General features: G+C 40.5%; 1 protein-coding gene across 5 annotated transcripts in view; it reads right to left on the bottom strand.

Moving 5' to 3' along the window:
- The window catches only part of TIAM1 (TIAM Rac1 associated GEF 1), a 267,806-nt gene that overhangs the window by 10,487 nt on the left and 230,774 nt on the right, over positions 1–26,545 (bottom strand). For all 5 annotated transcript variants that reach the window (XM_054047952.1, XM_054047922.1, XM_054047939.1 and 2 more), the window contains 9 exons: positions 24,105–24,208; positions 12,670–12,849; positions 12,089–12,157; positions 11,276–11,401; positions 6,929–7,037; positions 4,783–4,962; positions 4,537–4,655; positions 1,907–2,015; positions 410–468 (listed from right to left, as the gene is read on the bottom strand). In XM_054047952.1, coding sequence (XP_053903927.1) covers positions 410–468; positions 1,907–2,015; positions 4,537–4,655; positions 4,783–4,962; positions 6,929–7,037; positions 11,276–11,401; positions 12,089–12,157; positions 12,670–12,849; positions 24,105–24,208 — 1,055 coding nt within the window. The remainder of the gene's footprint in view (positions 1–409; positions 469–1,906; positions 2,016–4,536; positions 4,656–4,782; positions 4,963–6,928; positions 7,038–11,275; positions 11,402–12,088; positions 12,158–12,669; positions 12,850–24,104; positions 24,209–26,545) is intronic.

Consider the following 26,545-nt stretch of genomic DNA (forward strand, 5'->3'; position numbering starts at 1 on the left):
GTGGTAGCTGTGATCGGCCAAACCTGCCGGGTCACCAGGTAAATAAAACTGGCCTGGCCCGTCAGGGTGCTTACCCTGGCGAGCCGCATGCCAAACGTTGCCGACCCCTGGATTATAGCTTTAAAATCTAACTGGCACCTCAAATTATTCATAAAATTGACCCCATTCACACTGACACAGGGCAAATTCCTATTTGCAAAAGGGAGAAAGGCAGTTATATGTTTAACCTGACTGGTGACTACCTGCTTGTAAAAATCTTTACAACCTACTAGCACAACGATGTAAAGAGATTAGCTAATCAATATTTAGCCACTGTATAATGGTTTACATGTACAAATACAATTAGAAAATCTTGGCCTTGCTCATTTTGGATCCCTCAATACATAGGAAAATTAGCAACAAAACTTACAAGTTTCTTCTTCTGTTTGGAACCATCTTTATATACAAGGACAACAGCAGTTTTGAACACTAGAGAAAGATTAAAAACAAAAACCCACAGTCAGTAATGGCCCCTGTACCCTTGTCTCCTGTAAAGCCCAAGCGTACACAGAAGTCAAACACACACCATTAATCATGACAAGATCATACACATTCCTGGTAAGCCTTTGTTTCAGTCAGGGGCCAGGAGGGGAAAAGAGCAAGAGGATAATTATAAAGACTCTATGTTCCTGTATTATTCTTCCCCCCAGTAGAATTTACACAACAATTAATTTCTCAGGTGGCTTTGATGTTTCAGAATTCACAAGTTAAGTGTTCTTTAAATGGTTATTCACACAATGACATGTTTGCAAATTACAGGATTCTACCTAAAATAAAATGTTTTGTTGTGTATTTTAAACCCATCTGGCTAAGCCCACTGAGTGGTTGGTGTATTATTAGTACTACAGTAGTGCCTAGGAGCCCCCCAATCATAGCTCAGGGGCTCACTGAGCTAGGCACTGTTCAAAAACAGAACAGCAAACTACAACAAAAAATAGTCCCTGCCTAGTTGCATGCAAGGAGTCATAGGGCTGACACTGCATTTAACAGACCAATGGCGTACTTGGACCATTGATGTCTGTGACAGTGGCCTATAAATAGGAGTCAATATACAGTTATAGCTGGAATGTTACATGCACATGTTATGGGAAAGTATGTTGGAATTTGGGTTTAAAGAATCAGGCAAAGGAATGAAATCATAATTTCCACAGTGGCCCACAGAGCGACACCCTTCGTTTTAGAATTAAAATATTTGGGATCTTGAGATTTTATAAAGAGGATTTAAACCTCAGTGGTTCAGGAGCCAAATTAGCAATCAGCGTCACCCAAAAGAGCCATAGTAGTGTGAATTCATTGTTTATTTTCTATTTATATACATATATTATTCTCACAGCAACAGAACTAACCAAGCATTCTACAATTGGTTAATAACATAGTAAAAGCATCCTGCTTAGTAATTAAATTAGAGTTTTAATGTGCGCTGCAAAGAGCCACAGGAGACATTACAGAGCCTCAGTCAAAGTATCACTGTCCTAGGTGTAACTCTAAAAGCAAGAAAGCGAAGTGCCATGAATTAGGCTATTGAAACACAAATACTAATCAATCAAGGGTGGGGGAGGGTTGCTAACATGTAGTGGGAGGTTTTAGCTACGCACTTCCTATGGACTTTGGGCCACATTCTACTCAGTTACAGTAGGTGCTTGAATTGAATCTCTCTAGATTTACATCACTAACAGAACAGAATTTGGCCCTTTAAATTCAGGGGCAAATCATTGTGCATTTAATTTTCCAAGTTCTAGATGATGTAGCAGGAACACTGTTAGGTAACTGTCATTCTCTATGTACATTTCTCACAGATCTTAGGTGTGTCTGCTCAAGTAAAATCTGCAATCCTATTTGTGTTTGAAAGAATCACCAGAGTACATACCAAATGCTGCTAACTCAGGTTCCTTCTTCCATTTCCCCAGTGATGCAGGAGGGTTAAGCCAGATCACTGTATTATGCAAAAGTAGGTCTCCCATGGAAAGGTCTGCAACCTGCCAATCACAAACATATGAAAATACAAAAGCACCAGTGTCATAGAATATCAGGGTTGGAAGGGACCTCAGGAGGTCATCTAGTCCAACCCCCTGCTCAAAGCAGGACCAATTCCCAACTAAATCATCCCAGCCAGGGCTTTGTCAAGCCGGGCTTTAAAAACCTCCAACGAAGGAAACTCCACCACCTCCCTAGGTAACGCATTCCAGTGATTCACCACCCTCCTAGTGAAATGGTGTTTCCTAATATCCAACCTGGACCTCCCCCACTGCAACTTGAGACCATTGCTCCTTGTTCTGTCATCTGCCACCACTGAGAACAGCCGAGCTCCATCCTCTTTGGAACCCCCCTTCAGGTAGTTGAAGGCTGCTATCAAATCCCCCCTCATTCTTCTCTTCTGGAGACTAAACAATCCCAATTCCCTCAGCCTCTCCTCAGAAGTCATGTGCTCCAGACCCCTAATCATTTTTGTTGCCCTCCGCTTGACTCTTTCCAATTTTTCCACATCCTTCTTGTAGTGTGGGGCCCAAAACTGGACACAGTACTCCAGATGAGGCCTCACCAATGTTGAATAAAGGGGAACGATCACATTCCTTGATCTGCTGGCAATGCCCCTACTTATACAGCCCAAAATGCCGTTAGCCTTCTTGGCAACAAGAGCACACTGTTGACTCATATCCAGCTTCTCGTCCACTGTGACCCGTAGGTCCTTTTCTGCAGAACTGCTACCTAGCCATTCGGTCCCTAGTCTGTAGCAGTGCATGGGATTCTTCCGTCCTAAGTGCAGGACTCTGCACTTGTCCTTGTTGAACCTCATCAGGTTTTTTTGGCCCAATCCTCTAATTTGTCTAGGTCCCTCTGTATTCGATCCCTACCCTCTAGTGTATCTACCACGCCTCCTAGTTTAGTGTCATCTGCAAACTTGCTGAGAGTGCAGTCCACACCATCCTCCAAAGGGTTTTAACTGCCTTAGTAGATTTAGATGAATTTTACTCTAAAAAGCAGCAAACTTTTGGAGCAAGATTTTCCGTCAGGACTAGGCAGTTGCAATTTTGTGCAAATAGATTGTGCCAAGTGCTAACTGCATTCAATGCTAACTGATCATACATGCACTCAAATCCCTAATTTTTGTGCACAAGTTAGGTACAGCCTAGCGTTGAAAGTCTGGCCATTCAAAATCTGTAAGAAGGTTTAATTTCATAACGAAGAAGCCAAAAATTTCTGTGAACTCTTATAGTATTTGTCCATCTCTCCCTGTTTCAGTTTCTCATTAGATTGTTTTACATTTAATGTGCTCAAAGAATTGAACATTTCTACTAGCTGAAGCCAGCCACAGTGCTTCTGGTACACAACTTTGCCTCCTGTACACAGCTCTGCCAAGGAATATTAAATCGAACCTGCAAGTTCTAAGTATTTCCTGAGCAAAGACTAATAACGGTGCTAACCTTTGTGGGCAGATATACAATAAAGTTGTCAAGACAAATTAGATTTTTCACTTTGATCTCCAGAGGCAACAAGTCAGTTTCATTAAGACTCACCCTTTCCCACATCTAAAAGCTGTTTTCCACCTTTTCCCCCGTGAACACACAAATTGAGAATTCAGCACTTGTGAGAAGCGCTAAGTTGACATCTCTGGAAAGTTAAGTCCTCCATTTAGCCACAGAACAGAGTAAAACATGGGTAACAGCAGTGCCTGCTTCCCCACACTGTCCCCCTGCCCTGAATTGGTGGGACCTCTAGGCCAACCCAGTCTCACTTGTGTTTAAAATGTCAGTAAGTTACTAGCACACAAGACTGCTCTTCAATCCAGGGTTATAGCACTTCCACTCAGTCCTGCCTACCAGACCAAACTCTGGTCTTCACATACCTCTTGGTAGTCTCAACACCAATTGTCCAACCCTGCTTGCACCTGCAGCCTTCACAGTGCTGCTACCCACCCTCAGGACCACCCTCCTCCATGAGCACAACTGCCTCTCCTGCTTGACTTCCAAGTAGCTGCTGAAGCTCACCCCTCCCATCCCAGCCCCACTTTCTCATCTCAAGACTCTCCTCACCATTCCCGCAGGCTGCTGCTCTAGTCCCCCTTCTGCTCTGCTTTGTTGAATCCCCATCTCATATCTTAGTCTCACCAACCTTCCATGGTGAGGTTCCACCTTGAAAGAGTTCCAAAGAAGTGGTCTACATTTTCAATAGTAACTAGCAATTTTGAGATGCCCAATTTGAAATGGGCCTTATTTTCACAGGGTAAGCATTCAGCACTCTCTGGAAATCATGCTCCTTTAAGGAGTCTTGAGATGAGCACCCAAAATCACCAGTCACTGCTGAAAGATTGTTTCTATGTATTGGTCTCCAAGCCTATACCATACCTTTAATAAGAACTTTTAGCATGTTGTGCTAGACACAGTGCAGAAAAAGGAATTTGTAATGGTAGCTGTAACAATATGCAGTAATTCATACCAGAAGAAAGAGACTCCTGAATAACAGACTTGTAATAAAGAAAGCCAAGAATAAAATCCTTACCTCTTTTTTTTCCCCAGTCTGTTCTGCTATGAGCTGATCAAACACTGCACCATACTCTTCATGTATTTTCTGCATTTCATTAATATGGCTGGCAACTTTGTTCATTGTTTTTATGGCCACTAGAGGAAAAAGCAAGTGGAAATTAACTAGTTACGTAGTTGCTTCATGGAAAGAGTGAGGGGGATAGAAACGTGCCCCACCCCCCAGTTTAGCAGGTAAACACTGTTCCATAGTTCAGCACCTTACCATCAAGGTGATAGTGTTCTTCACTGTCTGCATCAGTCAGAGCGAAGAGTTCCCTCAGCAGGAGAGGATACTTTAGTATCCGCTGGATAGGTTTGATAAGGTAAGACTCCAGTGTTGAGGAGTGTTGCCGTCTAGGATTCTGAGCATCCAAAAATGCCTTAAAAGCAGTGTCTGTCTTAGCTAGAAGTTAAAATTAAGATTTGTTTTTAATTAGCTCAAAGATCTGCCAGAATGAAGTAACTTTTTAGAGGGTGAAATTCACTTGCCTAGAATAAGCGTGGTTTGTGGAGAAATACACATTTTGATCAAGTATACAATACCATGTTTTATACACTTCAGGTTTTTAGTTAGTATCAAATGCCATAGAGAAGTAACTCATGATTGAACATCATACCAAGATAAACATCTTTTATTTAACCATCCTTTGTCACATTATTTCTAGTACCGTAGAGCGGTATGAAGCCCACCAACCCTCCTCTCTCCCACTAGTTTAATCAAAAAGTGTCACTGCTATTTATAAGAATTCACAGCAGTAGTGTCATAGGTATGTCTGGTCTTGTTAATATTATGTGCATCTTTAATGGCATTTTGTTGTTACTTTTCAGCCTTAAAGTACAGTACAAACAACAAACATCAAAAAATTTGTAAGGAGGTGGAACAGAATACACCGATGGAACTATATAAATTATACACGTACATAATACCTGCGATATATTTCAGACATACTAGATAGAGGCATGGTGCAGTAAGTTGTTAGCCTGCCTATAAATAGAGCATTGATGATTTTTCTACTGCTCCCAACCCCAGAGATTGTTCAAGAATGGATACTATAAAAATGTGAGTATGTTGTACAGGAAGTATTCCCTCCATAAGGATAACGGTTTCCAGGAGAAGTTGGGCATTTAGTAGACAGTTATATCAATGCAATAAAGTTATTACAATTTAAAATAAAAAAGGCACTGCCACTGCAACCAGAAGGCCATAGGACCACGCAAAACTGCATATGAAAATACGGTCATTCTACCAGACTTTTAAAGATTTATCTTTGGAGCAAGCAGGGCTCCAAATCTAAGTCTACAATTCAACAGATACAGGGATTTTAAAAGGCTACCAGCCAAAGATACCCAGCCTATGTCCTTAATAAGGTCAACCTAGACGCTGCCAGGAGAGAGCATAAAAGTGGCTGGCAACAAATCATTTATTCATGTATTCAGGGGGATTGCCAGCATGTGTCTGCATGGTAAATAGAGTTTACAATAAAAAAAAAAAACAACAGAAGTCTTCTGGCTTATTTATCTGACATCAAGTGTTCCTTGAAAAATCAGAGCATATTTTTTCTAATTATGTTGCTCCTGCAACTGGAACTGCTAGTCTACCCACCATCCAAGATAAAAAAATTATATAAATAAAGCTTTGCTGAATCCACTACTAGATTAACTCTTTCAAGGTGAAAGTCACTCCCGCAGAGCAGGCACATTGAAACCCAGCTCCACAGGCACTTTGGGCACAGCAGCTCTTCAGCGTAGTATGGAGCTGGAGATCTTTTGCAGCACCTCATGGAAGAGGGAGGAAAAAGGGCCACACAAGCGGACCCAGATTAGAATAGTGGCGGCAGAGGAAGCAACAAGAAGATTTTCCTTGTCCTCCACTCCCTTCTTGGAGGGTCCCTGCCAAGTTTCTTTGGATTTTAACATAGGACATAAGCCGGACTTCTGTAGTACATGGCCCTTAATTCCTATGGGTATCACAAGCTTCACTCCAAGTGCAAAGGCACACTTATTCGACCTGCCTTCTCCAACACACAACCCTCAAACACTCGCTCTATCCTGCATGCACAATTCTCCCTGGGGGAGAGGGTGAACACACAAACTATGCACAACAGATATTAGTCACATTACTTAAATGTGCTACTGGAAGGGGCTCAGATGCTACGGTGGTAAGGGTGGTGCTGTCATAATGTTAACAGGATTCTCAGTTGGCATTTTGGCACATACATTGGTGGTCAATTTTTCTGCTTTGTCAGACTGACAACACCTGACCATTCTGCAGCCTTTGCCCTGTCAACCACATCCTACATTGTGCAAGGGCAGTTTTCCACATCAAAAGAGTGTTTGGAAAAGATACATATAAAGCATGCAGATCTTACCTTTTACTAATACTTTTGGAACTTTAGTGTGGCTGGCACAGAAGGCACTGTACAGCTTGAAACGGTCAGCATAGTAAAGAAAGGATCCACCCAAGGAAAACAACACTTTCTAGGATTAAAAAACAAACAAACAAACAAAAAACCACAATCATTAGATTTCCTTTTGACAAAGCTATTGAAATCAGACCACTTAGAAAGAATAAGATCTTCTGTGCCATGTTTTATGGCTATCACACATGATTACAATGTCCCTGACCATTCACACTAGGTTCTCATCCTGCCCAGGAACATTCAGTAATCAGAAGATTAGGTGAGGGGGAATTCCTCACCAGGTAGCCGGAGAAGAACAGAAGGTCAGAGATTCATGAATAAGAGAGTCTTTTCTACCTGTTCTATATAATCTACTGTAGAACTGATGGTTTCCTGTTTAAATTGGTGTTGATCTAGAATGTGTCATATTGTATATATAATTTTAATGTGCAAATTTCTTTTTCATGGGCTTATTTGGAACCTAAATACTTCCATATGTTTAATGAGCAAAAACTAACTTCTGTAATCTGCTGTAGTTACCATACACCAACTATTAAATATATAGCTGAAAGTGATCAAATATTATGTATATTGCAGTCTGTTCCCTCCACCCCCGTCCTCAGACAGCTTTATTTTCAGAGCAGGGACTGGTCTTCTCCCCAAATATTATTTGTATTACAGAAATGCGCAGAAACCCAACCAAGATCAGGGCCCAATTGTACTATACAAACACGTAGTAAGGAAGTCTGACCCAAGAAAAAAAAAAACTTAAAATCTAAATTGACAAGTATTAGGTCCATTCTACAACTAGGGAACCACTGCAGAGAGAAGCTATGTACCTTGCTTAAGGTCACACAGGAAATATGTAGTAGAACTTAACTCTGATCTCCCAAGTCCCATTTTTTTTCCATTATTCACCCACAAAATCCTCCTTCTTGGGCCATATTTAGGCATGGAAGAATTCGATTTTTAACGGTAAATGATGAACGTCAGTGTATATACAAATCAAATGAAAACATTTCCATCTATGAGAATTGAAATTTACAGATAGGCAAAGTCAGAAAAATGCTGCTTGAGAACTTAAGAGTGATTTAAGGCTAAAATTTTGAACGTATAATATTGACAGTTTTTTGAATATTGAGATCTGTCATTAAATAATTATCTGACCCTCCATAATTTCCCCACAATTGTGGATGTTGAAATAAATTCAAAGTCTTTGGAAAAAACAAAGCTTAAACCCCATAATTCTGCACAACTGAAATTAGAAATAAAAGAAAAATGGAAAAAAATACTTAAAAATAGATATTATCCATCAAATTATATTAAAAAGTAAAATTCTGCCTAGCCTAGCTATATTAGAGTGTTTATAGAGTGTGCTAGATTAGTTATTTCCCCCTTCGTCTGCAGAGTGTCAAGTGCAGGGGTGGGCAAACTACGGCCCACGGGCCACATCCGACCCACAGGACCGTCCTGCCCAGCCCCCGAGCTCCTGGCCTCTCCCCTGCTGTCCCCCCTCCCCCACAGCCTCAGCTCGCTCGCTCCACAGCCAGCACAATGCTCTGAGCAGCAGGGCAGTGAGCTCCTGGGGCAACGCAACTGCAGAGCCTGACCTGACCCAGTCTCTGTGCTGCGTGGCCCAGCTCCAGACGGGCGGCACGGCTGTAGTGCCGCCAGCCACCGGTGCTCCAGGCAGCGCGGTAAGGGGGTTGGGGGGTTGGATAGAGGGAAGGGGAGTTTGGGGAGGTGGTCAGGGGGGTGTGTGGATGGTGGTGGTGGGGGGAAACAGGGGGTTGAATGGGGGTGGGGTCCCAGGGGGGACAGTCAGGAAGGAGGGGGGGGTTGGATGGGGTGGCAGGGGTTCCGGGGGCAGTGAGAGGACAGGGAGAAGGGGTGGTTGGCTGGGGCGGCGGGGGTCCAAGGGGGCTGTCAGGAATGAGAGGAGAGGTTGGATGGGGCGGTGGGGGTCCAGGGGCAGTCAGGGGACAGGGAGTGGGGTGTGTGTGGATGGGGCAGGGGTCCCAGAGGGGCAGTCAGGGAACGGGGGGGGGGGGGGTGTTGGATAGGGCAGGAGTCCCGGGGGAGGGGGCAGATAGGAGGTGGGGGCCAGGCTACGACCCCTTCCCCTAACTGGCTCTCCGTACAATTTACAAAACACGATGCGGCCCTCAGGCCAAAAAGCTTGCCCGCCCCTGTCAAGTGGGTGGACAGGTTATTTATCACTGCTAGATATGTTAATATTTTTTAATGATCTTCTATTAAGTCTACGCCTATAATCTTGATTTCATATGTACCATTAAATTCTTATGCAGCAACATCTATGGGATTCATAAAGTGTTTACTTCCATGGAGAAAGCAATGGTTACTTACTCCTGAAGTCTAGTTTTTTTATTAGGGAACCTGATCTGTTCGGCTACTTGAGTTACTCTTTTATAAAGGTACATAGGAATAAATTGTCAATATTCTGTTATCTCTGTCCAGTGTAAAAAGAGAACAAATAAGAGTTTCATGTGGTGGGGAAAAAAACAAAAACAAAAAAAGCCACACAAAAATATTTAGGACAGTCCTCTCCAATATGTTACTGTGAGAATGTAGTGTAGATGCTTCAGTAACAACATACAGAGTCTACTAAAGACCATTGCACTAATCAGGGAGACCATGGTTATTGGCATCACACTAGGCCTTGTGTAGAGAAGCTCAGCTCTGGCTCAATCCTGCAAATACACAAGTCTCTGGGGCAGCTCCACAGATGGCCTTCATGTGTCAATGGAGAGTTTGATAGTACAGTGTGCTGGGCTGTTTTTGTTCATCGTGGAAACCTGGCCAAAGAGCATGGAACGCTGCTTTTGAATAGAACGATGTATGGAAGGAAGGCTAGATCTTTGTGTAAAATGTCACTATCTCACAAAGTCAAAACACTTTATGCTCAGGATGTAGCACTGACTACACATATGGAATGACTAACTGCTCGATGTCTACCTCAAAGAGGGTTCAGGTCTGGCAATATGTGGAGTACACAAGTTTGATTGATCCCGCAAATTTGCTTCAATATAAAGTCATTTTTGAGTCCATAAGCAAGACATGGGACCGCAGGAGGCAAGACCTATTCATCAATGAAAGTCCAGTTTGCCCAGCACAACATTTCAGTATGCTTAGTTAAAAAAAAAAAAAAAAAAAAAAAAATAATGGAGATATCCCATCTCCTAGAACTGGAAGGGACCTTGAAAGGTCATCGAGTCCAGCCCCCTGCCTTCACTAGCAGGACCAAGTACTGATTTTGCCCCAGATCCCTAAGTGGCCCCCTCAAGGATTGAACTCACAACCCTGGGTTTAGCAGGCCAATGCTCAAACCACTGAGCTATCCCTCCCCCTTCTTTGTTAAAGAACAAAATTATTTTCTAATGATTAACCATAGCGGTAGGTTGTGAGACTAATGCCAATTTAAAATGAGCAATCCAGAACAAAACCAAAAGAGAGACTTCGTCCACAAGCTCTTCAATTCATCCATGTTCCTGGAGGAGCAAACCCAGTGGGATTATTATTCACCAAGACATCTCGTCCTTTTATCAAGGTCAGTGCTGAAACGAGCCAAAGTACCAGGAGGAGATGCGTTGGGTTGTGTTAATTTCAACATGAGTTACTTGCCATAGACGGATCCAATTACAGTGGTGGTGGTATTAATTATTTGTTTAGCAACCAACCCTTCCCCACTATGTCTTTCCCCATTTATTTTTAATTCAGTTTGGGTTTCTTCCCTTTAAGATTTCTACTCCCCCCCCCCAAAGTATTTGAAATTAAGATTCAAAAGCAGCATTATATTCAATAGCTTGCCATTCCAGCCTACATGTGCATTAAGAGCCTGCCGAGTACAAAATACAATTTACAGTTCAAAACCATTTCCCCTGTGGCTTCCCCGAACTGGCAATTTAGACTTGTCAGTACTAAGGTTTTATGCAATTATATTTCTGCCACTAGCTTTTCCTCAGAGTTTGAAACATGAAATCTAACAAAGAGGTAAATATCACGCTTTTGCTGAGTGGCATTGATCTATAAAGCTAAATGCAACATGAACTATAGCTACAGTGTGATATTCTAGTTTCAAGGAGTCATGGTGGTGGTAGGCAACACAAGTTCATGTAAAAATCTTAAAATGTGTTCTTACAAAGTAAGTCATGGTAGTCAAACTGGTTTGATACAAGGTTAAGAGGACTACTTCTGCAGTACATTTTGGCAGTGCAAAAATACTGTACAGTAAGTATGCCATAAGCCTTATTTAAGTTTGCTTTAGACACTCAGCCAGCATTTAAATAAAATGTTTACCTTAAATTGGTCAACTTTTTCAAGCTTTTCCAGGTCTGGCACCAGCCTCACTCCATCTTCCAGAGTTTTCAGGAACTCCACCTGGAATGCTACCATTTCAGTCAAATTCCCAAAGAGAACATCGAGCTAATAAAAGAGAAAAAAGTTTAATATGCTTAAAATCTCAATTTAGATGACTTTCCAGCCAGTCCCAATTTACAGACCATTAGCACTTAGCTTTTCTTCAGCCTGGTGTACACAAAAGGGTTAGGACGATGTAAGCTGCCTTGCCTCAACCTAGCTGTGCCAGTGCCTTTACCTCAGCAGGAGCCAAATTTAAGTGAAGTGCCTCGATGCCAATTTAGTAACACCACCTCCCCGAGCGGCACAAAGTCACGGTTGAGTAATTAGGTTGTTGCAGAGTCAGTGTAGACACTGCATTGCTTACATCGACTGTTACTGGCTTTCAGGAACCATCCTACAATGCCCTATACTGACAATACAATCAAAATGAGCGCTCCTGGTGAGGACACGCACTGCTGACACATGGAGCCAAGTGTGTGCCCAAGCGATTTAATAACTGCGGTGGCTGTATGCTGACAAGTTAGGTCGACATAATTTTGTAGTGTAGACATGGCCTTAAACTCCAACAGTGTGGTGTGGTTGTTATCAGAAGATCAGACAGCACTGATCAGTATTTTTAAAGTCAGCGTCAGTCCATTTAAAAATGTTCCTAAGTAAGTTTAACATTCATGGCTCCTTCCATTCCTTCCTCTATCAGACAGTAAGAGTCAAACAAAACATCTGGCAGCACTATGGCAACAGTTCCCATACCTCATCTTGAGTGAGGAAAGTTTCTTTTTGTAGAGGTTTCAGGTATCTTTCCATTAGACAGTTTAAGTCCTTAAAATAAACACAAAAATAAAGAAAATACTCTTTAATGTCATTTCCTCCAAGTACCTCTCTCAAACTGTTACAGTGACAAAGATCCTCTCCTTAACACCACTGATGTAGTCTCTAGGTCTTTCAATCGGTCTTGTATAAGACAGGAGTATATTCTATTTTAGTGAAATTTAAGACATTAAAAAAAGTTGTACAATTTAGATTACCGGTACTTATAAACTAAGATATGCAATTTTGTCTGAAAATATTTATCTGTATCCCAACCAAATAAGATTCATGCCACTGTTTGAATTTTTTTTTTAAAAGTTGTTTCAGTTTTAAAATATCTAGTGTATTTTGGATGCTGCTATTAAAATTGATGAGAAGTCTTACTGTAAAAGGTAACTTGCCACTAGTCTAGTAAATTAGTTTTTATTTTTTTATTCATGGTACAAAAAATATTGCAGAACTTTAACTTTTTAGAAGTTCAACTCTGGAAGGAAAAGGAAAAATGTAGACAAAATGTAACTTACTTTGACATAGGTGCGTTCTGTTTCAAGCAATTCACAAATAACCTTGCGCAGTTTATCAGCATCTGTAAGTTGTCTCATGGTGGACAGCTGAGGCCCTGTAAATTCTTGAGGATGCAAACTCGAATCAGAAGGATTCATCTCATGTAGACTGCGACAAAATGCAGCAACTTGTTCTGTACTCTTTAAAAAGAGAAAACATTATGCCTAGTTGTTTTAAAGTAGGAGCTATTTGAACTCTAATTCTGCTATTGTATACCCCACGTACATGTTGTATGTACTAATGTAACTTTAAGAAGTGTGCTGTGCTTCTGTATCGGAGGTTTTATCATCCAGGGCTGGATGTTCCAGTCTGCCAAGTTCACTGTCCACAGCATACACAGTGCAAAGTGACCTTAAAGTAGCCAGAGATTTAAACTAGAAATTTCTCCTTTTGTACAGGAATAGTTACCTCCTACACCACCTGCATCCCTGATCATTGGGGAAAGGGAGAAGAAGAGCCAGCATGGTGAAACCAAACTCTACAATGCCAGATCCTCTGCTGTTATAAGCTCAGTTATGGAGTTTATGCAGGTGGTGGAAATCAGAAAGGCAGGGAATCTACACTAACTCCCCTGGGGCCTGGAGAGCCAAGGATGAGGGACCACACCTGGCTCTGGGCAGCTGTCATTCTGTACTAACTGAGAATCAGGACCCCTGTTATAAAGAACCCCAGATGCATTGTTCTTAGAAATTCAGAGTGATATGTCACATAATGACCACAGCCTGTAAAATAAGTATATTTAGACAGTGCCACAACTGTACAGCAAGGGAATTGCATCAGACCACTAACAAGTCTCTGACCCAAAAAGCATGGGCAAGTACAAAACAGAAGTCTGAGATCACAGAACAGTCGCTAAAAATGACTTAAAGTACATTTTTGTAATTTGCTTTTGGTAGCACTCAGAACACGCTAAGCACTGTGCAAACACTAATGGAGGGGCAGTCCTTGCTCTAAAGAAGTTAAACTCTAAAAGAAAGAGGGAAGAGCAGGGGACAAGGGAAAGGAATTACAACATCCAAGTAGAACATGGACGTGATGTTTGGCCATGTCCTGAGACTCTCTCTGACTTTATTTTTAATTCAACCTTTAAGAATGTCTAAAGCTTAGATTTTAAAATACAGCCGCGTCATGAGGCTTAAGCGGACTTCGATTGTAAGCTCTTTGGGGCAGAGATCATCTTTGCACTGGTCTGTATAGCATCTAGTACAATGGGGTACTGCTCCATGATTGGGAGCGTTAAGTGCTACCGCAATACCAAACAAACAATAATGAAACCTTCAAGTCATGCAATTAGCTGCCTAACCCTGTGATTTACTGTTGTTACTTGTGTCCACTTTCCTTCCCCTCTTTTGTTTGTCATACTGATTGTATCTAATTAGACAAAAGTTCTTTGAGCATACATATCTTTACTATTTGTAGTTACTGCATGCAGCATGGTGGGGGAGCCCGAGCCTCTAAGTACTACCACAAGACGAATAAATAATATAATGGTAATTTAATTATTCAAATATTCCAGTTAACAAGGGATCAGTTTAATAGGTTAGAGAATCATACTGTCCCAATCTATTCAGAGGCACTTAAAGAAACAGTCTTCGATTTAAATGCAAGAGGGCTACAAGCAGGGCATTCTCAGTGGGGCTCCCCCTCAACTCGTAACTTGCTTCAACTGACAGGTTTATTGGCCTTTTTATTGAATGCAAGGTCTGATGCTGGAGGAGGTTGGAGTGTACCCTGGGAAAATGGTGGTTTGGAGGGGTTACTCCTGTTCTCCCTGCTCTGTTCCATCTCCCTTCAGCTCTACAAAAGATGGAGTGACAGATAATTGTCTTTATAAGATTATGTACGTGAGCCCTAAGCATTGTGCAAGGGGTATTTATTTTTTAAATAAACCTCAAATAAAAATTAAGCATTGCATAACTGTACCATTTTCATCACTGTAGGATTCACCCTCTCTCTGGTAGAGTTCACAACTCCCCCATTCCTCCCACCCCCAGGAAAGTGCAGTTTTAGTCAAAAAATAAAAAAAGGCACCTTAGTCATATCTGATGATAGCAGTGAATTTTTTAATGCTTTTTACCTCCTGTAATCACTGCAGAGCCAACACAGATACAGGAGAGCGTCAGTCTATTATTCTTGAGCCTCAGACTTGTTTACAAAGTTCCACTCAGTTACACCTGTGCAGAGTAATGCTCAAGAGAGCTGCACAGGTGTCTTTATGGATATCTTTACTAGTCTTTCTTTACTCAAATATCCCCACCATCACTACAACTAGGGTAGAGTCACTGGCAGTTGTGCTGATGTAAGTGGCCCACCATTGTTTTAAACTGCTTTTGTCCAATTCTGTACCTGCTGATAGTGTTAAAGGAGAGCACAAACCAAATGCAGGAGTGTAATAAATGTGGTCCCTGGGAGAAAGAATGACACAATGTCTTGTAAAGTGTGGTGATCACGGCAAGAATAATATGGATGCTGTTGTAGGCATCTAGCCTGACTATTCTACATCTATTGTTTTTTCATTTCACCTTGGTATAAAACAGCAAGTGGGTCCTAGTCAGATTATTTTCATGGGAAAGAGGTATTAGCACTGCCTTATACATTGTTATAATTTGCTGATTATTTTGTTGTTGGCTATAAAAATCCCAGTAAAAGGGGGAAAAGTGTTTCTAAAAACATTCAGATTAATTCTAACAATGCAGCTTATATTTCTAGTTGATACATTAAGATTTACTGACATTAAAAAAAACTGTCCTTTTTGTTTTAATTTATTTTGGATTCTTTCCAGTTACTGCATATAGAGGGTGAAATTCATTCTGTATTTGGGTGACCCTTAGGTTCTTTTGGAAAAATCTCTGCAGTTATCAAATTGCAGTATTAGTTAGTAGTCTATGGTGTGTTGATGCATCAAGTTGGAAACAAAACATGTTTTTGCTCCATTACCAACTAATAAATGAGCTTTTCTTTAGGAAGCATATTTATATTGCTAAAGACATCGGGGGTGGGGGAGGGGGGGAGGAGAGGAGAGAAGAGGGTCAATCCACACTGCATACTGTGGGCAAATCTAGAATGCTCCCTGGGTTATGGGCATTTTTAGAAGTCTGAGGCCAGAAATCTGGGAAGAAGTTGATGAATATTGATTCTGAGGTTGTTCCAATCATATGGGACAATATATATATAAAAAAAAAAAAAGAAGAGGTCAGAGTGAGGAAACAGGAGCAAGCCAGGTGGAACATAAGGAGAGGGTTTAAGAGGAGATAAGAAGAGGGAAGGAGGCAGGGTGGAATGATGAATGTGTAATGAGTGAGACGGTATGGTATATTAGACAGTGGCTGCTCAAGTTTCCCCACTTTACTGTTCCTTAATCCAGAGTTGGAGGAAACTCTGGGGTCAGAGTAATTCAGTCTCTGTGCCCCTTCAATCTGCATTAAGGATTCACTGAAAATGCATTCACAGTCTCTGTAGAGAATGACCAGAGAAGCCACTTAGGAGAAGGAGCCCTGCCCACCAGGAGGTGAAGGGATACCATCAATTCATTTAACATAGGCCAAACAACTGGCAGGTGGGAATGAATTTCAGCTACTACTGACCTAGGCCAGATATGGACTGGTGACCTAATGGTGAAAGGGTCCCTGTCCCATAGCCATTCTGCTTATATACTGCCATTACTTCCCTCTAATTCACCTCTATAAGCGTAGTGCCACAAAATCCAAAAGGAGCATTATCTCCACTTGGTAAGGAATTTCCTGGAACAATACTGTTGCTTCATCCACAGCTATTTTATGGCTGCCAACACCCATCCAAGCATAAAACTGCTATGTATTCGATCAGTAATTACACAAAGGTGACATTTTCTTTAATACGCACATTTAAGTGATCAACAGTTTACAGCTGACTTACAGGAAATACGAATGGCTGAAGAAAAACTCTTTTAGTTGGAGTTTGATTATTACAGCAATAACATTAATCTTGAATAGTCGAGATCAAGTAGTATAGAACAGAGTAGCAATTTATCTGTTCTACCTGAATTATGATAGTAGGACTAATTTGCTTCTAATTCAGCTCCTAGGTAGTCGGTAACCTCTCTTTTGACCCTGCAGTATTTTACTGCTGATTAAATACAGTTGTATAAATAACTCAGTTATCTTGCACCATAATCATGTTATCGATTGTGGGCTCTCTTGTTCCTCACTCCATCGATGCTCACTAAGGGTTTGATCCTGCACCATTTGGGGTAGGATCAAGCCTGACAGCCCCAATTCAGCAAAGCACTTGGGGTGAAATCCCGGCCCCGGTGAAGTCACTGGAAGTTTTACTACAGACTTCACTGGGGCCAAGATTTCATTCTTGGACTTTATTGGAACTTAAGCATATGCTAAAAGTGCCTTGTTGAATCAGGGCTGTAGGGAACTGGCAGCTTAAGAAGTGGCGAAGCAGGCCTAAGTTTAGACCATTCTGGGTCACTGTATTTAATGAGGTAAATTCCCCAGAGAGGAAGGCTGGTCCAGTGATTAGGACACTATCCTAGGACCTGGGTCCCTGCTCTGCCACATGCTTCTTGTGTGACCTTGGGAAAGTCACATAGGGCTGGTCTTCACTTCAGGATTAGCTTGAGGTATATCTCAAAGGTCACCCCAACCTGACTTATGTGCGTACACAAAAATCTCCACCTTGAATTAAGTGGTGCTTTAAACTTAAGGTAGCTGGCCCATCAGGGGGTGTGGATTGAAGCTATAGTGCTGCTGAAGCTCAAGCAAGTAATGCAGTGAGGGCTCAGCTACTGTTGCTAATCCAAACCCCCTATTACTCAAGTGTTATTTTGCAGTGTGACCGTTCTCACTCTAGCTCACTCCAGAGGAGTTAACTCTCAGTAGATAGCTCAAGCTAACAGTGCATGAAAGACAAGTCCTTAGCCTCTTTGTCGCTCACATCTCCATCTGTAAAATGGAGACAATACCACTCCTGTGATGTAAGGAAGTGCTATGAGGATAACTACATTAAAGAGACTATCGTGACTGGGGCTATACGTGGACCTAAATGTACATTTCTACCTATCTACAAATTTGATTTTTCCCCACTTCCATTTCAGCATCTCATTTGGAAAGAAGTTATTTCTATCAAGGCAGTATCATACATAAGTTTGTAGAAACTATTTATACTGTGTTATATCAGCTGTGACTTCTGCAATGCAGAGTATAGGAAATATATAGCCACAAAAAGACAATTACATTTGTAACAGTTATTACAGTTCTAGAACTTGAGGTCTCAGTGGTTTTGAAGCTTTTATAAAGTAGAGCAATTTTGTTTTGTTTTTTTAAATCCCACACATTTTAACTATGGGTTATCACGCCTTTCATAGAAGTTGTTCACATTAAGTCATTAGAAAAGATGGACTACATAAAGAACAGGGAAAGCTTTTAATATGAACTACTAGATTTAAATGCTCATTTAAGTGAAGTGCTCATTATAGTTTAAATGCCTTAGTCTGACACTATTCTAGTGAGGATGGTGTAACAATTCCTATGTTCCAAAATATTGGCCCACAATAAGGCATGGATTTGTTCTTTTTTTTCCCCCTTCACATATGAGATGACCAGTCACAAACTTCAGTCGTGTCAGGTGTCATCTAGCAGCACTTCTACTTTGCAATTTGGATTCCTCACATCAAGTTATATTTTAAATCTGGTAAAAATACAAGTTATTTAAAATTGATGCTTTGCAACAGACAAATCTTAAGGCCACTGACATTCATGAACTTGTTCACGTTTGCTCAAGGCACAGGCATCAAAACATCTTTTTGCATGCACCTTTAGAAAGGCATTCTCTGCCAATGTCTTATTTAGAGAAAGTAAATAGTGACAGGCTGAAAGAGACACACTTTACAGCCAGCTAAAGTAGTGTTAGTTATGATACAGTGCAGATTTTACTTAAACACTTTATTAAAATGTCACCATTATCCAATTGCCTAGAGATTTAGAGGGAAGAGAACAGAGTAATTTGGTAGACAGATAAACAACTAGCTCCCTTTACCTTCCAATTCCAGATCTGTTCCCTACCAAGCACTGGTGTAGTGAGAGACCAGTTCAGGGTGTGTTCGTTTAAGTCAAGGAAACTATTGCATCATATTTAGGGGTCAATCCTGCAAACCTTCACTCACAAAAGTAATCCCAAGTAGTGACTATGACGGAATTACTGGTGCAAAGAAGGGTTTGTAGGATTGGGTGCTAGGTCTGTGCACACCAATTAAACAAAAACCACCCCCATCCTGCAAAGAGCTCGGCAGGTAAGCTAATCTCACGTCCTTCCTGGGCAGGAGCATTTCCTCAAAAGCTGAGCATGCTGACATCATTGAAAAAGTTGGTGTTTTGGCCCATTGTCCTCTAATTGAGAGAAGACTGCAATTTCCTCTGCCAGTCCCCATTAAAAAAAAAAAAAAAAAAGATAGGGGTTGAATGAGTGTAGTCAAGTGTGGTCCTTCAGGGCACTCAACACCTCTACCCAAAAATGGACTTTTTTTTTTTTAAATAAAAACTGTTCTCCAAAATCCAAACAAAACTTCAGGCAAATCCCACCGAGGCTTGGCCTCAATTGTTACGTGGACTGCATATGCTAACAAAACAAAACAAAAAAACCAACCTTCTGTTGGCATAAGCATTACTATTTACTTAGTATCACATTTAGAATCTTCTTAAAATTACTATAGCATGAAAGGCTAATTGGTTAATCTAGTTACACTGCACAACAGTAGATCTGCTCACCAAATGCAGCATGTGATAAAGAGAATCACAGGACCTCTCCATGCCTTTGTTCCTGGGTTTACGTTTAACTCTCCAAAAAGCTGACATCATTGGAAAGATATTGTTGTTACTCAGCATTTTCATTTTCAGTAACAAATACACTTAAAAAAAAATCCACATTCTTTCCATATTCAGCTGATCTGAAATTCTTTCCTGCTCCAGACAAGTGTTCTTTCCTCATATTCCATGCTGCTTACTTGAGACACAAGCACAGAAAACACCCTCCCCTGTATTTTAATGAGAGGGCAGCTACTGCACTTCTGCAAGTCTCTGCTCCTGTGTCATTTGCTGTAGGTCTCGTTCTTTCAATAGATCAATGAGAATTTAATTCTCAGCTCTAACTAGTGAAGTCACTTCTGAAGACTCCCTTTCATGAAACGGTCATATGAGAACTCCTGCAAGAAATGGCTGAAACGTGCAGAGGGGAAGCTGACAGTGGAATATAAATGTCTATTGCCTGTGGATTAGTATCAGCTGATTGGCTGCAACCTGTACTGCATAAGATTATTAAACATCAGGGCAGACAGCACACACCAATTAGACAACTTTAAAAAGCCAGTTAGATTCTTGGAAAACCTTAAAGTTGCTTTTTAAGAAATCCCCATTTTAATCCTTTTACCTCATCTTCTACATGTGTTGAGGGATTTGTATCAATAGATAATTTTGGTTTTCATTAACACTGCAAAAGAAGATTCATCTTCACAGAACATGTTCGGTAAATGACATGCATACAGAGTCATTAGTGCATGGTACCTTAAGCACAGCTGCAAGGTAATTAGTTTTAATTTCAAGAGACAGGTCTTAAATTAGAAAAAAGGAAATGAACATCCAGTAGCATTTCAACTCATTAGATTTTTAAATATCCACAAGTGGAAAATGTGGCAGATCACTAAACAAAGCGCCACTGACCTGATCACCACAGTAAATGTGTCATGATGGCTACAATGTGCAAAATACTTAAGCTTTTGTTGCTGAGAGATATTGAGAACCTGCCTCTACATGTTTTAACCTCCAGACCAAGGGTGTTAAATTAGCACACTTTAAGCAAATAAGGAGATAATTACTAAGGCTAGTTTTTGTTAAATAAAACTTACACTAGTAAGTCAGCTACATGGTATCCTGTTAAACTGGAGATGGATGACTGACAAAGATGTTACTTAGAACTGGTTTAAATTCTCATACCGATCTTGGATTAGAAATTGAGGCTATGTCTACACTATAGACCTCACAGCGGCACAACTGTACAGCGGCAGCTCTGCTGCCGTAAGGTCGCCTGTGTAGCCACTCTCTGCCGACAGGAGAGAGCTCTACTGCCGGCATAAGAAAACCACCCCCAACAAGTGGCAGTAGCAATGTCAGCAGGAGAGCAGCCACCAATGTAGCACTGTCCATACTGACACTTTTGTCAGTGAAACGTATATCACGGGAGGGTTCCCACATCCCTGACTGACAAAAAGGGTTTGCCAACAAATGTGCTCATGTAGACAGTCTATAAATGTGCACAACCCACTGAAATTCAAAGGAGTTTGGCTTAGAGGGGCTGTGGCCCGTCTCTAGTGCAACTTTTGTTAAAAATATAAGCATAGGAGCTTGCCAATATTTACATGTTTACAACTGAGAGATACTGAGCTCACTAAAAGTCAGCTCTACATGGGCTGCCTTAACTTTTAAAAGAAAGAAGAGCGATTAGAATCTCAAAAAAACAACCTAGAGATTAAAACCACCAGACCTATCAGTCAATTCCCTCTTCCTATGCAGGATTGTTTTTATAATGTATTTTCTAATGCTTTATCTAGCACAATTTTAAGACATCCCATCTCTTGCTGTTTACAGCGGGATAATTCCATTGAAATAATGAGGTTTTGTTCTAATGCGTCCCAATTTAATGGAGACCTGCTTAGGAAACGGCAAATAAATAAAAATAAATAATAAATAAAAAAAACCTTGTGTCTTTCCTTGTGTCTTTCCCCCCTTCTTTGTGATATATGAAAGGAGCCTAGAAGTTTCTCCTGCTTGTTTTTTCCATTCAAAATTCACACCTGGCATACTCTGGAACTATTTTAATATCATCAGGAAAAAACATACTGTCTAAAGGTTAGAAAACAAGGGGTGAGGGGTTGCTGGAGAAGGGGGGGGAGCTGGCAACAGCAGGGGGGACTCTCAGGTCTACTTTATCAAGTCAGATAAGTAAAAAGGGAACAAGCTCAAATTTTGCAGAATTCTTTGCAGGTTACAGCCATGCCTCTCATAGTAGCCATGCTCAAATAGCATCTCCACTGACCACTGCCTTCAAACTCTTTCCTCTCCCCACTTCCTCCAGGTGCATTTCACGGTGTACAGAGACAGTCAGTGCAAGTTAAGGCTGATGATGTGAGCATGATTCATAATCTCAGTAGGGTTGGAAGGAGGTGGCAATAGCATGGAGAAGACACCTTTTCTTGCATTACCTTGCAAATGACTTCCAGGGGATTTTAGGAGTATGACATGTGGTGAGGGTACCTTCATAGAGGAGATTAGCTGACGGTAGAGTGTGTTAATTAAATGCCCAGTGATACTGAAGACATTTTAAAGCAAAGCATAACTATAAAGAGGAATTAGGAACAAAAGTCAGAGCCGCCTTTCCAGTGCAGCTTCTTAAGCTACACATTTACTAGCATTCTCTCTGGCTTTAACAGAACTATTGTTAAGTTTTGTTGAAATTCAAGAGCATGGGAGAATTGTAAAGAATACAGAGTTCTATATATAAACAGGGAAAGTAGAGTTAGCAAGTTAAAAGATGTATTTGTTGTCACTATAAATATGTTCTGTATTGAAAAAAAAAAAAAAAAAAACACACACACATCCCCTCCCAGCCTTTTGATTCAAGACTAAAAAAAAAGTTTAAGGAGAAAAAACAAAACAAAACACTGAACTCAAAAATTCTCCCCCATGAATCACGTAAGTTATGTATAATGAGAGGCTCCTTCAAAGATGCATTTTCTAATATTTGGAAATGTGTAAAACAGGTGATAATGTTTCATTGACACAAAAGGAAATTGCCACCTCATTGAAAGTCTGCACTCATTAAATGTACAAGTTAGTTACAGTTCTCCTCTCTTATCAGAAGTGTAATAACTACTAAAACACAGCCGAAGCACAGGGCTGATCATACAGTTCATATACTTTGCTTTAGACAGCTGACGGTTCACAGAAGCAAAGTGTGAAATGGGACATCGCAGCCTCTTACATAATTCATACATAAAACTTTTAAAAGCTACAGAAAAACCAACCACAGCAAGAGTATCCCTAGCCAAGTTAGCAATAGATCCCATTAATATGTGGACTGTTTTTCTGTAAAGAAACATTCATTTCAGACCTCCTTACAAATCATGCAGGTATCCACACTTAAATTTTAAATAAATAAATAAATAAATAAATGTCTACACACATTAGTACTTCCCCCACTTTTGAAAAATATAAATTTTATACTTACTATAAAATGATTCCCTAGGAAAATCTAGAGACGAAGTTTAAAGATAATCTTCTGCTTTACATACAAGTTGTGTGTATGTTTCATGCATGGGAATGCTTTCTCCTATCTATCAAAGGAAAGGCTACAAGCTAGTATGACATAAGGGATCAGGAAACAAGAGGCCAGGGGCTTTTTCCTTCCTTTCAACTATGATAATCTAATAGTGGTATTTGGGGGATTGGTTTATGACTCACCAAGACACATTTTCAACTAAAACAAAATGATGGGAAACCACAGAAATAGATATAGAGAGAGTGAGCAAGCGAATGAGCATGGGGAGGAGCCACAGAGACGCAATGAGATCAGTCCTACATAGTCTATACTCACTGCACAGTGAATTCTGTAGAGCTTGGGTTACTAACGCAGCATCAATTATGCAGCAAGTACTTAAAATATAACAAACAGCCAGCCCTTTTAAAGTAATCTTACCATATGTACTTGATTCAGCTTCAGAGAACACTAATCTCCACAGATCATTTTGTGCAGTATTCACGATTACCACAGCTAGAACAAACTACCAAACCATGCCAGAACTCATCCCTTAATAGCCAGCAATTAGCAATCTATTTATGCAGCCTGTTAACTATAATTGGAGAGTTCTGCTTTAATCAAAGGTAGATTGGCTGTAATTAGTTTTGCACTTAAGCTGCTAACATGTAAACTATACTATTGATTTAAGGCAATAATATAACTTTTGTGCTTCACACCTTGGGAAGTTACTAAAGAGAAAAGGGGAGGAAAATGTGACAAATCAATCTGGAAATGCATTCAGCTCACCTGCCCAAAGGGAGGAAGTGATAGAGTTGCTATATTTTAATATGTGAAAGCATTATCACACACCACAGAAGATCAGAACCAGGTCTACTCTTTACCCCTCATGGATCCAGAATACAGGTCTTACTCAACAGGTGTTGATGTGCTGTAATCAAGGCTGTAATTTGTTACACTCTGTATCACTTGTAAACACCTTAAAAGTAAGATCAACATTTTCCTAGGGAAGATGCTCTAATCATGCACAGCTGTGAAGTCAGCATGTCAGCTGTGACTCTACTGCACCTTAGGTCTTTGTAATGTGAAAATGAAAATCTCTCACCTTGCTCATCCTATCTGTCTCATCAGAGGTCTCCAAATCAGGCACTTCTGCTTCTTCTAGGACTGCCTCAGCACTGCTTTCTTGTTCGCTGAAAAGCGTGTGCCCTGCCAAAATTGACATGTATGTGGAAACAAAATAGTGGGTTATGCAAAATGTGAAAGTTCAGAGCAGTGAATAATGAGCTTTCATGAACATTCGGATTCTCATCCTGCAATGAGCTCAGCAGGCGTCTGTGCCAGTGGTTCCTTGGATGCACAGGGGCCTAGCAGCATTCAGCTCACTGCAGGAGCAGGGCCTAAACAGGGAATTGAGCACAAAGGTTTCATGGCCACATATGAAATTTGATTGAACTATAAACACTAATCACATAATGTTATGGGCCTGACTGAAGTTAGAAGCCACAAAAGTTGATGCAGAGTTAAGGCCAAGTTCCATGTTGAGATTAGGTTTTATAAAGCTCCAGCCCTACAAAGGCCTGTGCTTAACTTTATACTCGAGCAATTCCACTGAGCTCATTGTGACTACTCATGTAAAGTTGAGTGCGTCTTTCCAGGATCAAGGCCTTAGTTAACATTTCCTCCACACAGCCTTATATTGGAAGAGTTTAATAAATTACAGTTTATTGTTTTACATTAAGTTTTTTCTTTTAATGTTAGAATCAAAAATACTTTTACAGGGATTTTTTAAGTTACACTATTAATTGACAATTGCATCTTTCTGTATGCAATATACTAAAGTAACTGCATTAATCTATATCTTGGCAGTCTAAGAACTACATTTCTGATACAACAGCCCATAAAGATTCCTTTGCAGGTACTGCCCAAGACCACGAACTCTTAAGCACATGCGTAATTTTTGCACACAAGTAGTCCCACTGAAGTCAGTAGGACTACTCATATACTTAAAGAAATGTGTGCCTTTGACTCATGCAGCTGTGAGTAGAAATGTAAGTAAACATGTCTTAGGTCTCTGGGAAAGCCAAATTTTACATACGTTAGCTTTCTAGCTATCTAACAGGGGAATGAACAGTTACAGTGTTCTAACTGGAGGGGAGAATGGAGGCGTACCAGAAGTTTCCTCCTTAAGAAGATTATTCATATATGACATTCATGGATCTCACGTAAATCTAAAGGCAACTCATTTGCTTTTCAGAAGCACCTTTATGAGCCTGGCATAAAAACTATCCCTAATAGGAATAATTTAACAGTATTCAGCGAGGCAATGAACGGCACCAGAGACAGGAAAATTTTTCCAGATCCCAAGTCAATTTGAGTGCTGCTGCACTCGAATTTTGTGCCAGACTAAACAGACACTCCAGAAAAGCTGAGTATTTGTGTCTAGATTTTAACTTTTTTTCCCATTAACTCATAACTACAAGTTCATTCAAGGTTGTCACAATCCTGCAAATCCGATGAACATGGACAGGCCCCCGTTGTCTGCACTGAGCCCCATTAATATCAGCAGTGTGCCGCACAGGTGCAAGGATCCACCTGCATGAATTGGGGCTACTATTTATATGTAGTCTGTATTGTTCTTTATAGCATATGGGTTTTTACATTATATAAGTTACCTAAAGAATACTCTATCAATAAGCAATGAAACAACAACAAAGAATGTCAAAGGAAGAAAAAAACATTGTGAATATCCCATGTTAGCCTTTTTGTGTGTGTGGCATTAGTAATCCAGTTTTTAACCTTTCAGCAGTCCGACAAAAAATTATGCTCTAGTTATATGCAACATGCTGGAAAAACCTATTATCTATTTCTTTGATCCCAAAGGGGATATGAGCAGCTCTCTTAAATTACTAGGTATTTTCTGTAAGATGTTTCGATTTATGTAGGTCACAGTTTTCTTCTATATAAATTAGCATTTGATAATGTTTTCAGCCTAGACCAATATTGGCACTATTGTAGCTCTCATGTTGTAAATAAGAAAACAACAGAAAGCACATACCGATTACAAAACAGATTTATGCCGTTGATATTTCTCAGCTGTATTCAGTGGGGTTTTGAGCGAAAAGATTATGGGTGACTGTTTGGGTGTTCTGATTCAGAGTGAATGGCAAGCCATTGTAGTGATTAGTGTGCTCAAAATCTCCCCTGTCAAGTCTATTGATTTATTCTGTGGGTGTACTGAAGTGGAATTCATTATTATATCTGGAAATAGAGATGTATTTTAAGAAATTTATTAGACATATCAGAAAATTCAATTCTGCTGGCCCTTCACTGAAGTTCACAGAAAGTTAAAGTTAGTACAGTTGCTATTATGAGTGTTTTGCTAAAAAAATAAAGTTGGGCCAAGAAGGCATGTTAGGGCAGGCTTTCTAGTTCTCATTTGAAGACAATTCATACTTGACTTTGGGCCTGGGTTCAAGAGTGCCAAAATCTCATCAAAACATCTCTCAAGCTTTTAGCCACAACCGGCAAAAACTTTGCAAGATC

This window comes from Malaclemys terrapin, chromosome 1 (assembly GCF_027887155.1).
Source record: "Malaclemys terrapin pileata isolate rMalTer1 chromosome 1, rMalTer1.hap1, whole genome shotgun sequence".
Lineage (NCBI taxonomy): Eukaryota > Metazoa > Chordata > Testudines > Emydidae > Malaclemys > Malaclemys terrapin.